Below are 13,234 nucleotides of genomic sequence, written 5' to 3'. Positions count from 1 at the left end.
TTTCCTCAAATCGACACACAATACCCCATAATGACAAAGCAAAAACAGGCTTTTAGAAATCTTAGAAAATGTATATAAAATAATACTTAAATATCACATTTACATAAGTATTCAGACCCTTTACTCAGTACTTTGTTGAAGCATCTTTGGCAGGGATTACAGCCTCGAGTCTTCCTGGTTATGACACTACAAGCTTGGCACACCTGTATTTGGCATGTTTCTCCCATTCTTCTCTGCTGGGGAGCGTCGCCTCACATCTATTTTCAGGTCTCTCGAGAGATGTTTGATCGGGTTCAAGTCCGGTCCCTGGCTGGGCCACTCAAGGAAATTCAGAGTCCCGAAGCCACTCCTGCGTTGTATTGACTGTGCGCTAATGGTCCTGAGCTCTCTGGAGCAGGTTTTCATCAAGGATCTCTCTGTACTTTTCTCCGTTCATCTTTTCCTCGATCCTGACTAGTCCTCCAGTCCCTACCGCTCTAAAACATTTCCACAGCATGATCCAATGTTATCCCTTTTTAGATCAAATTTGAAGACAGTGCAACGGGTGTGTAGACTTTCACTTGGCAATGTAGGCAGTGGTGTAAAGTACTTAAGTAAAAATACTTTAAAGTACTACAAGTAGGTTTTTACCAGATATATGGACTCGAGTCACATGACTTGGACTCGAGTCAGACTCAAGTTACAAATATGATGACTTGCAACTCGACTTTGACTTTAACACCAATGACTCGTGACTTAACTTGGACTTGAGCCTTTTGACTCGACCTGATACCCTCCTCTCCCTAAGCACAAATATTAAAAATGAGGCTGTTAAAAAAGTGTGCAACGCATCAACTCTTCATTTAACGGATTACAGTTTGAATTGGGCAGCAGCCAATCAAATTGTGCCATCTGAGAAAAAGTTGTGCGTGGCAGTGCAGAGGAATGTCGGCGGGTGAATTCAGATGGAGCCCTTGGAAAGATGATACCCCAAATTATTATTTTTGGATATAAAGACGACACTGTATCAACAAAAAACGGATTGCAACTCGCACAACATGTGGGAAGAAAATTACAGACGGAGGCGCAACAATTTCCAACTTTGTTCGATATTTGAAGTTGTACAAAGAACGGTAAGTTGTGGCTAATATAGTCGACAGCTATATATGTTATTACTTTACTAGTGTAGCATGTAGGTTAACGTAACGTTAAATCAATGAGCCTCCACGCAGTCAGTCAGTGCGGGAACATGATCCTTGCACCCAAGGTTGAGCTACAACTGGCTAGGCAGTTGGTAGCCTACATCCTGCCTGATGTTACTGCTGCTCCTAAAACCATTGACATACGTTAGCCTACTGTAACCACACAGAGAGAGTGTGTGTGTGTGTGTGTTAAGGTTGGGCGATTGTGTGCAAGCCTACATCGCCTGATTGCGCCCCATTGCGATCCTCGATAGTCAATCACTATTGGGGGGGTCTTTCTCATTGCTACCCATGTATCCATGGAAATATAACAATTATTTGGAAAGTAATAAATATATAGATATTTTTAAAAGCATTCATGATTTGCGTAAATGTAATATACTATTACTCTTGTTAAAGATATGAAATGGTATTACATTTAGGACCCGAAACTCAAAGTTTAGGACTTGAGACTTGACTTGATACCTGTCGGTCTTGACTTGAGACTTGACTCGGACTTGTAGTGGGCTATCTGTCAATTTAAATAAAAAACAACAACATTTGTGCTGTCTGATTTGCTTAATATAAGCCATTTGAAATTATTTATACTTTTACTTTTGATACTTAAGTATATTTTTGCAATTAAATTTACTTTTGATACTTAAGTATATTTAAAACCAAATATTTAGACTTTTACTCAAGTAGTATTTAACTGGGTGACTTCACTTTTACTTGAGTCATTTTCTATTAAGGTATCTTTACTTTTACTCAAGCATGAACGTTTGTTATTTTTTCCATCACTGACTGTAGGTAGAAGTGTGACACAATGGTGCCTTTATAATACAGTAATTCATAGTCTGCATTACAGATAATTCTACTAAATTGTGGCCTGAGATGTTAAGCTGTACAAATAAAGGACAGAAAATGATCACCTATGGTATGAGCAATGTACAGAACATAATGTAATACCATTACTCAACAAATCTATATACAGTTGAAGTCAGAGGTTTACATACACCTTAGCCAAATACATTTAAACTCAGTTTTTCACAAACTCAGTTTTTCATTTAATCCTTGTAAAAAAATTCCCTGTCTTAGCTCAGTTAGGATCACCAAATTATTTTAAGAATGTGAAATATCAGAATAATAGTAGAGAGAATGATTTATTTCAGCTTTTATTTCTTTCATCACATTCCCAGGTGGGTCAGAAGTTTACATACACTCAATTAGTATTTGGTAGCATTGCCTTTAAAATTGTTTAACTTGGGTCAAACGTTTCAGGGAGCCTTCCACAAGCTTCCCACAATAAGTTGGTTGAATTTTGCCCCATTCCTCCTGACAGATCTGGTGTAACTGAGTCAGGTTTGTAGGCCTCCTTGCTCGCACACGCTTTTCAGTTCTGCCCACAAATTTTCTATAGGATTGAGGTCAGGGCTTTGTGATGGCCACTCCAATACCGTGACTTGTTGCCCTTAAGCCATTTCGCCACAACTTTGGAAGTATGCTTGGGGTCAATTGTCCATTTGGAAGACCCATTTGCGACCAATCTTTAACTTGGGGGACTGGTGCACTTTACAAAATAGATGGCATCATGTGGTAAGAAAATTATGTGGATATATTGAAAAAGACAAAAAGCACAGGTTACTGAAACTGATGTCTTGAGATGTAGCTTCAATATATCCACATCATTTTCTTACCACATGATGCCATCTATTTTGTGAAGTGCACCAGTCCCTCCTGCAGCAAAGTACACATAATGCCCTCGAAGCTGGTGGGCACCGGCGCCGACAGAGATGGCCGCCTCGCTTCGCGTTCCTAGGAAACTATGCAGTTTTTTGTTTTTTTACGTGTTATTTCTTACATTGGTACCCCAGGTAATCTTAGGTTTCATTACATACAGTCGAGAAGAACTACTGAATATAAGAGCAGCGTCAACTCACCATCAGTATGACCAAGAATATGACTTTCGCGAAGCGGATCCTGTGTTCTGCCTTTCACCCAGGACAACGGAATGGATCCCAGCCGGCGACCCAAAAAAAACGACTTCGTAAAAGGGGGAAACGAAGCGGTCTTCTGGTCAGACTCCGGAGACGGGCACATCGTGCACCACTCCCTAGAATTCTCTTCGATTATAATCACAGCCGTATATATTCCCCCCCAAGCAGACACATCGATGGCTCTGAACAAACTTTATTTTGCAAACTGGAATCCATATATCCGGAGGCTGCATTCATTGTAGCTGGGGATTTTAACAAGGCTAATCTGAAAACAAGACACCCTAAATTGTATCAGCATATCGATTGCGCAACCAGGGCTGGAAAAACCTTGGATCATTGCTATTCTAACTTCCGCAACGCATATAAGGCCCTGCCCCGCTCTCCTTTCGGAAAAGCTGACCACGACTCCATTTTGTTGATCCCTGCCTACAGACAGAAACTAAAACAAGAAGCTCCCGCGCTGAGGTCTGTTCAACGCTGGTCCGACCAATCTGATTCCACACTCCAAGACTGCTTCCATCACGTGGACTGGGATATGTTTCGTATTGCGTCAGACAACAACATTGACGAATACGCTGATTCGGAGAGCGAGTTCATTAGAACGTGCGTTGAAGATGTCGTTCCCATAGCAACGATTAAAACATTCCCAAACCAGAAACCGTGGATTGATGGCAGCATTCGCGTGAAACTGAAAGCGCGAACCACTGCTTTTAATCAGGGCAAGGTGACCGGAAACATGACCGAATACAAACAGTGTAACTATTCCCTCCGCAAGGCAATCAAACAAGCTAAGCGTCAGTATAGAGACAAAGTAGAATCTCAATTCAACGGCTCAGACACAAGAGGTATGTAGCAGGGTCTACAGTCAATCACGGATTACAAAAAGAAAACCAGCCCCGTCACGGAACAGGATGTCTTGCTCCCAGGCAGACTAAATAACTTTTTTGCCCGCTTTGAGGACAATACAGTGCCACTGACACGGCCCGCAACCAAAACATGCGGATTCTCCTTCACTGCAGCCGACGTGAGGAAAACATTTAAACGTGTCAACCCTCGCAAGGCTGCAGACGGCATCCCCAGCCGCGCCCTCAGAGCATGCGCAGACCAGCTGGCTGGTGTGTTTACGGACATATTCAATCAATCCCTATCCCAGTCTGTTGTTCCCACATGCTTCAAGAGGGCCACCATTGTTCCTGTTCCCAAAAAAGCTAAGGTAACTGAGCTAAATGACTACCGCCCCGTAGCACTCACTTCCGTCATCAAGAAGTGCTTTGAGAGACTAGTCAAGGACCATATCACCTCCACCCTACCTGACACCCTAGACCCACTCCAATTTGCTTACCGCCCAAATAGGTCCACAGACGATGCAATCTCAACCACACTGCCCTAACCCATCTGGACAAGAGGAATACCCACGTGAGAATGCTGTTAATCGACTACAGCTCGGCATTTAACACCATAGTGCCCTCCAAGTTCGTCATCAAGCTCGAGACCCTGGGTCTCGACCCCGCCCTGTGCAACTCGGTACTGGACTTCCTGACAGGCCGCCCCCAGGTGGTGAGAGTAGGCAACAACATCTCCACCCCACTGATCCTCAACACTGGGGCCCCACAAGGGCCCCAGTGTTGCGTTCTGAGCCCTCTCCTGTACTCCCTGTTCACCCACGACTGCGTGGCCACGCACGCCTCCAACTCAATCATCAAGTTTGCGGACGACACAACAGTGGTAGGCTTGATTACCAACAACGACGAGACGGCCTACAGGGAGGAGGTGAGGGCCCTCGGAGTGTGGTGTCAGGAAAATAACCTCACACTCAATGTCAACAAAACTAAGGAGATGATTGTGGACTTCAGGAAACAGCAGAGGGAACACCCCCCTATCCACATCGATGGAACAGTAGTGGAGAGGGTAGTAAGTTTTAAGTTCCTCAGCGTACACATCACAGACAAACTGAATTGGTCCACCCACACAGACAGCATTGTGAAGAAGGCGCAGCAACGCCTTTTCAACCACAGGAGGCTGAAGAAATTCGGCTTGTCACCAAAAGCACTCACAAACGTCTACAGATGCACAATCGAGAGCATCCCGTTGGGCTGTATCACCGCCTGGTACGGCAACTGCCCCGCCCACAACCGTAAGGCTCTCCAGAGGGTAGTGAGGTCTGCACAACGCATCACCGGGGGCAAATTACCTGCCCTCCAGGACACCTACACCACCCGATGTCACAGGAAGGCCATAAAGATCATCAAGGACAACAACCACCCGAGCCACTGCCTGTTCACCCCGCTATCATCCAGAAGGCGAGGTCAGTACAGGTGCATCAAAGCTGGGACCGAGAGACTGAAAAACAGCTTCTATCTTCCATCAGACTGTTAAACAGCCACCACTAACATTGAGTGGCTGCTGCCAACACACTGACTCAACTCCAGCCACTTTAATAATGGGAATTGATGGGAAATGATGTAAAATATATCACTAGCCACTTTAAACAATGCTACCTAATATAATGTTTACATACCCTACATTATTCATCTCATATGTATACGTATATACTGTACTCTATATCATCTACTGCATCTTTATGTAATACATGTATCACTAGCCACTTTAACTATGCCACTTTGTTTACATACTCATCTCATATGTATATACTGCACTCAATACCATCTACTGTATCTTACCTATCCCGCTCTGTACCATCACTCATTCATATATCTTTATGTACATATTCTTTATCCCCTTACACTTGTGTCTATAAGGTAGTAGTTTTGGAATTGTTAGCTAAATTACTTGTTGGTTATTACTGCATTGTCGGAACTAGAAGCACAAGCATTTCGCTACACTCGCATTAACATCTGCTAACCATGTGTATGTGACAAATACAATTTGATTTGATTTGATTTGACCTCCACAACATGCTGCCACCCCCGTGCTTCACGTTTGGGATGGTGTTTTTCGGCTTATAAGTCTCCCCCTTTTTCCTCCAAATATAACAATGGTCATTATGGCCAAACAGATCGATTTTTGTTTCGTCAGACCATAGGAAATTTCTCCAAGAAGTACAATCTTTGTCCCCATGTGCAGTTGCAAACCGTAGTCTGGCTTTTTTTATGGCAGTTTTGGAATCAGTGGCTTCTTCCTTGCTGAGCGGCTTTTCGGGTTATGTCGATATAGGACTCGTTTTACTGTGGATAAAGATATTTTTTTACATGTTTCCTCCAGCATCTTCACGATTCGCACCAAAGTACGTTAATCTCTAGGAGACAGAATGCGTCTCCTTCCTGAGCGGTATGACGGCTGCGTGGTCCCATGGTGTTTATACTTGCGTACTATTGTTTGTACAGATGAACGTGGTACCTTCAGGCATTTGGAAATTGCTCTCAAGGATGTACCAGACTTTTGTAGGTCTACAATTATTTTTCTGAGGTCTTGGCTGATTTCTTTAGATTTTCCCATGATGTCAATCAAAGAGGCACAGTGTTTGAAGGTAGGCCTTGAAATACATCCACAGGCACACCTCCAATTGACTCAAATTATGTCAATTAGCCTATCAGAAGCTTCTAAAGCCATGACATCATTTTCTGGAATTTTCTAAGCTGTTTAAAGGCACAGTCAACTTAGTGTATGTAAACTTCTGACCCACAGAAATTGTGATACAGTGAATTATAAGTAATATAATATGTCTGTAAACAATTGTTGGAAAAATTACTTGTATTGTGCATAAAGTAGATGTCCTAACTGACTTAAATTAACAGGACATTTGTGGATTGGTTGAATAACAAGTTTTAATGACTCCAACCTAAGTGTATGTAAACTTCCGACTTCAACTGTATACACCTAAAGAGTCAAACTCCAAATTGAGATCTAACGTTTCCAGGTCACTGAGGAAAATAATCCTCCGTCTGAGCCTCCCTCAATCTGGTAATGGCTAAAAATAATTCCAGGGTGGTGGTACCGTACTAGCGTTTGTACTGTGCAGAGTAGAAGACAAACAACATGTTCATACTCAAAAGGAGGCGGTTTAGTTTGACTAATACATAATAATGTATCATTTTATGATACTTATAATCATCAAGTGGCCTCCTCTCTCTCCCTCTGTCTGTCCCTATTACTTCCACTCACTCACTCACTCACTCACTCACTCACTCACTCACTCACTCACTCACTCTCCGTTTGTCAGATAGTTCTAGATCCCAGATGCCTTATAAGCTTCAGTGCTTCCCTGAGTTCTGCAGCTTTACTTAAACCTGACCTCCTTTCAGGCACACCTCCCTACACTGTCACATGGCACCTCTCCACTGGGAAGGAGAGGAGCAGCAGTTCACCATTTCTTAAAACGCACACTGCAATCTGTCTCTGTTTGTGTCTGTCTGTGTGTGTGTCTCTGCGCGTGTGTGTGTCTCTGCCTGTGTGTGTGTGTGCCTCTGCGTGTGTGTGTGTGTCTCTCTGCATGTGTGTGTGTCTGCGTGTGTGTGTCTCTGTGTGTGTGTGTGTGTGTGTGTGTCTGCGTGTCTCTGTGTGTGTGTGTGTGTGTGTCTGCTTGTGTGTGTCTCTTTGTGTGTGTGTGTGCGTCTGAGTGTGTGTGTCTCTGCGTGTGTGTGCGCGTCTGTGTCTCTGTGTGTGTGTGTGTGTGCGCGCGTCTGTGTCTCTGTCTGTCTGTCTGTCTGTCTGTGTGTGTGTGTGTGAGTGTGTGTGAGTGTGTGTGTCTCTGTGTGTGTGTCTCTGTGTGTGTGTGTGTGTGTGTGTCTGTGTGTGTGTGTGTGTGTGTGTGTGTGTGTGTGTGTGTGTGTGTGTGTGTGTGTGTGTGTGTGTGTGTGTGTGTGTTGGTCCTGTGGGATAGTAGGGAGTTGACAAGCATACAGAGGTCCTATTTCATCCACCCCAAAATGAAAGGAAGCAGCTGTCTTAACAGAGAATGACAGGGGATGAACCACAAAGGAGTTAGTCTGTTGACAGGGCTTTACATCTTACCTTAAAACAGTTTTTTGTTGAGTCAAATTGCTGTGCCACAGGCCTTCCGAGTGGCGTAGCGGTCTAAGGCACTGCATCGCAGTGTTGCGGCGTCATTACCGGTCGGGAGTCCCATAGGGCGGCGCACAATTGGCCCAGCGTTGTCCTAGTTAGGGGAAGAGTTTGGCCGGGGGCGGGTTGCTTGGCTCATCGCGCTATAGCGACTCCTTGTGACGGTCCGGGTGCCTGCAGGCTGACTACGGTCATCAGTTGAACGGTGTTTCCTCCGACACATTGGTGCAGCTGGCTTCCGGGTTAAGAGAGCGGGTGTTAAGATGTGCAGTTTGGTGGGTCAGGTTTCGGAGGACACATGACTTGACCTTCGCCTCTCCCGAGCCCGTTGGGGAGTTGCAGAGACGAGACAAGATCAGAATCCCGAAATTGGGGCAAAAAACGAACTAACTGTTTTACAAACAGATCTCATTACTGTATTACTATTATTATTATTTTTTAATTATACCGATGTCACAAATGTATCATTTGTACAGTTTATTTTGTATTTTTTTATTTAACAGTTTGTGACATAGGACTGTGTAAACCTAGCAGTACTTATTTATCTGAGAGTGAGGCGTTTTGCGAGAAAAAAAAACATGATTATTTGTTTCTCTGAAAAGTAACCATCAAGTGATAAAAAACGTTTTAAATGCATGTGTCACTGAACAGCCCCAGGCCATGATTAGATAGTGAAAAAAACACACCAATCTCTTTCAAAAGTTCTTTAAATGATAATAATTTACCAACATTTCTGAAAATTGATATACAGCTTTTTGGAATAAAACTGAAGCAAAGTGAACCTCTCCACTTTAACGAGTTGTGTTGTGCAGCGCAGCAACAGAGAACTACGCCCTTGACGCTCAGATCATTTCCTGGGGAAACGTACACCACACTGTCTGCATTAACATACCTGCATAATCACCACCCAAGAGACACAGCAACATTACTCATACCTTACACAAAATACTGACAATTAAGTTATGAAAAATAGAGGATATGGAGAAGAATATGGAAAGAAAGAGAGAGAAACATAGAAAGAGAGAAAAGGGTGGAAGCAGAAAGCAAGGAAGACAGTGATTTGTAACGCCTTGTATGATAATACCATGACAAAACGCTCAACACAGCAGGGGTTACCATGTGACAGCCAAATTCCCATTTACTTAGATGCCTGTCCTCCCTCTCACCCTTTCAGCAGTAATTTACCATATGAGCTCTGCCCCACTGACTACTGTTCGGTAGCAGCCTCCTCTCTGCACCAATAGACACCGCCTGTTGACTTGGACAATCTCTCTGTGCTGCTTTAATACCCCTTACAGACCAGCGCAAACCATTACAGAGGGCGAGATGGATGATGAAAGACATGGATGGATGATGAAAAACATGGATGGATGAAGAGATGAATGAAGAGATGGATTTGGGAAATTGGTCGGTCGGTTGTGAAAGATCGTGACACACAAGCGATTGTGGAGCGTTCCATAATATTTCATGGAGCACTCAGCTGTGATATGAATAGTTAACTGAGAGAGCCTGAGGAGGAACACAGCTTGGCCACCTCTGTGGGCTGCAGGCAGCTGGGCTGAGCTCCCACAGAGGTAGGTGGAACAGAGATAGGAACACCATAGACGGAGAGCAGAGGAGCGATAGAGAGCAGAGGAGCAGAGGAGCGATAGATAGAGGGAGGGAGAGAGAGAGAGAGAAAGAGAGCAAGAGAGAGAGAGAGAAAGAAACCTGATAAATAAAATGGAGGATGAGCGAAGAATACAGGCAGGCAGATGGAAAATGATCTGCCATGGGGTGACATGATACGTAACAGAATGAGAGAGAGAGAGACTGTAATAAACACAGAGACATGGAGGGAGGGAGAGATGAAAACAAGGGAGTAGGAGGTGATGCTGTTCACAGGAGCGAGGCAGAGAGTGGAAGGACAAGAGGAAGGAGAGCGAGTGGGAGGTAAAACATGTTGGCTCTCTCTCTCTGATCTATACAATATGGCTCTGTTCACACAACAGCTCAGAGGTGGTCAACAGACCAGAAACCCCCTAGAGTCAGAAACCCCTTCCACTATAACAGGAAGGAAATATATCATGCTGGATCATGCCTGTAAACACACACTATCTGCGGCACAGGAGGTTGGTGGCATCTTAATTGGGGAGGACGGTCTAGTGGTAATGGCTGGAGCAGAATCAGTGGAATGGTATCAAACACATGGATTTCATGTGTTTGAGTCCATTCCATTTGCTCTGTTCCGGCCATTATTATGTACCGTCCTCCCCTCAGCAGTGGAGGCTGTTGTTATGTCTCTCTGACACCCTTTAGGACATGCCTCTCTCAATATCATCTGATCAGTCGTGCAAGTTACTCTGACGTCAACAATACACTATCTGGAAAACCCGGAAACCGATTCATGGATATCAAGAGATCATGTGGTCAAAAAGAGGTCATGCAGCTGAAACAAGGGTCCCACTGTACGCATGTGGTTGTATGCACATGGTTCGACACATCTATATCGTTTCTACAGTATGTTTTAACTAACTCAACACACCTTGAGCAGTTCCTTGGGAAAATTCTTTCCGTTGTTTAGCCCTTCCAGGTTGCCGATGAACTGCAGGACGGACATTTTCTTGCCGATATTCTGAGGGAGAGAGAAAGGGGCACCTTCACTCGCACTGTCTCCTTAAGGGTCCCTCTTGGAAAAACCACCGCTGTATATGTTATAGGGTATATATCACATTGTTTTAATGGTCTTTCTTTTCGACTAGAGAACTTTAAGCTCTTTACCCACATTTCAACATGAGCCCTCCACAGCTCTCTAGCCCCTGGCTCCCCCACAGGTACTCACATGGCCATGCAGGTCTGTGTTGAGCAGCATCAGGGCACAGGTCAGGGTGTGGACACTGTCTGGAGCAGGGAGAAAGAGAGATGTTTCAGTGAGTTCTCGTGCAGTATCAGTGAAAGAGTCTCTCCCCCCCCCCCCCCCCCAGTGGCTCCTACTGGTAATGTGTCTGCTACGTTGACACCTTGGAACGGACACTCGTCCCCATCTTACCTTCAGAAGGTATTGCATTGGGGTTGCATTGTAGATATCTCCTAGAGAAGTGGGCCAGCACTCGCTCTCTCTCCTGTGTCTCTCCCATGAGGGCAAACTCCCTCAGGAAGGCTCTGCGGATGCCATACAGCATTGTGAGTGTTCAATATTCATTGGGGGGGGGGGGGGGGGGGGTGACTAGGTCATTGTGCTACATTTTTAACCATTTCCACTGGAAGATATCTTACCTTAGCGCTTGGTCAATAGTAAGGCCTGAAAAGTTGAAGTAGCTGAGGTATTCTTCTCCCACCATCCGACTGAATTCATTACTGCAAAAATACACACACACACACACACACACACACACACACACACTTACTGTGCATGAAAGGTAAACAAAAGACAAAGGCAGAGAAAAGTGAACAGGTACCTGGCCTTTGTACAACCGGTCCCAAATCACTACCTATCCTGATCTTGGCCCTAACCCCTCAATGATAGCATATCTGAGGGTCTGGATAGTTATATTCAATGTAATGGTAAAGATTCCACTTCCACCTAATAGATCTGCAAACATTGAAGGGTAAGGACCAAGGGGAGGACTATAGCTCGAATTGGGACTAGCTGGTTCTGCTCCAGTATACTCACTTCTTGCTCAGGTGCCTGGCCACGTCAGACTTCCTGAAGCCGTCCAGGTTGAAGAGGCGTTTGGCTAGGCGCTTAGCAGCCTGCAGGTCAGCCTTGTTGCCGTTGGCCAGGGCCTCGGTGCTGCCCAGGGCTAAGCGCTCGCCCACGTCCTGCTGTGGGAGCGGGTCTGGAGCCCAGTGGCCTGGCTTTTCCCTGACAGACGACAAGAGGAGAGATGATGCTGTTATAGCACTATTATAACAGGTAGCTGGGTAACAAACTAGTAGACCAGAAACGTTAGGTTCTGTTTCAAATGTAACTGTATTACATTTCACCAACTGAATAAGGAAGAACAAGAACAGGGCAACAGTAAAATCATACTGTTGTCAAACTTGGCACACAGTAAAGCAGATGGTTGTCACTGGAAGGTGCCATATTTATATTAAAAACAAAAGAAACTGTTTTAAGTGAGAAGTAGGCATTGGTCTGAAGCCAAAAAAGAAAGGAAATTCACATGAGCACCACAATGCCTACCTTACACATGCTCTACCAAGGTTTTCCATCACACAGCTTTGACCTACAGGGCCTTCAGAAAGTATTCACGCCCCTTAATAACTTTTTCTACATTATATTGTGTTACAGCCAGAATTTGAAATTGATTAAATGTAAATGTTGTGTCACTGGCCTACACACACACACAACACCCCGTAATGTCAAGGTGGAATTGTTTGGTGGCTGCATCATGTTATGGATATGCTTGTCATCGGCAAGGACTGGGGAGTTTTTCTATGATAAAAATAAATGGAATAGAGTTAAGCACAGGCAAAATCCTAGATGAAAACCTGGTTCAGTCTGCTTTCCAACAGACATTGGGAGAAGAATTCACCTTTCTGCAGGAAACAAGGCCAAATATACACTGGAATTACTTACCAGTGTTCATGAGTGGCCTAGTTACAGTTTTGACTTTAAAAAAAAATTGGCTTGAAAATCTATGGCAAGACTTGAAAATGGCTGTCTTGCAATGATCAAAAACCAACTTGACAGAGCTTTAAGAATTTTAAAATGAATAATGTCCAAATATTGTACAATCCTGGTGTGCAAAGCTATTAGTCTTACCCAGAAAGACTAACAGCTGTGATCGCTGCCAAAGGTGATTCTAACATGTGTGTGAATACTTATGTAAATGAGATATTTCTGTATTTAATTTTCAATAAATTAGAAAAAATGTCTAAACATGTTTTTACTTTGTCATTATGGGGTATTGTGTGTAGATGGGCGAGAAAAAAAAATATATATAATATATTTTGAATTCAGGCTGTAACAACAAAACATGGAATAAGTTAAGTTAAGGGGTATGAATACCTTCTGAAGGCACTGTACTACAGTAGCTACAGTGCCTTGCGAAACTATTCGGCCCCCTTGAA

At 44.0% G+C, this 13,234-nt stretch overlaps 1 protein-coding gene across 2 annotated transcripts in view; it reads right to left on the bottom strand.

Annotated features, from left to right (window-relative positions):
- The window catches only part of LOC110502377 (PH and SEC7 domain-containing protein 1), a 52,239-nt gene that overhangs the window by 10,661 nt on the left and 28,344 nt on the right, over positions 1-13,234 (bottom strand). For both annotated transcript variants that reach the window (XM_021580347.2, XM_021580348.2), the window contains 5 exons: positions 11,832-12,023; positions 11,435-11,515; positions 11,208-11,320; positions 11,001-11,059; positions 10,704-10,793 (listed from right to left, as the gene is read on the bottom strand). In XM_021580347.2, coding sequence (XP_021436022.2) covers positions 10,704-10,793; positions 11,001-11,059; positions 11,208-11,320; positions 11,435-11,515; positions 11,832-12,023 — 535 coding nt within the window. The remainder of the gene's footprint in view (positions 1-10,703; positions 10,794-11,000; positions 11,060-11,207; positions 11,321-11,434; positions 11,516-11,831; positions 12,024-13,234) is intronic.

The sequence above is a fragment of the Oncorhynchus mykiss genome, chromosome 23, assembly GCF_013265735.2.
Source record: "Oncorhynchus mykiss isolate Arlee chromosome 23, USDA_OmykA_1.1, whole genome shotgun sequence".
Lineage (NCBI taxonomy): Eukaryota > Metazoa > Chordata > Actinopteri > Salmoniformes > Salmonidae > Oncorhynchus > Oncorhynchus mykiss.
Note: the sequence above shows the minus strand (reverse complement) of the source record. Positions and strands in the feature narration are given on the sequence as shown.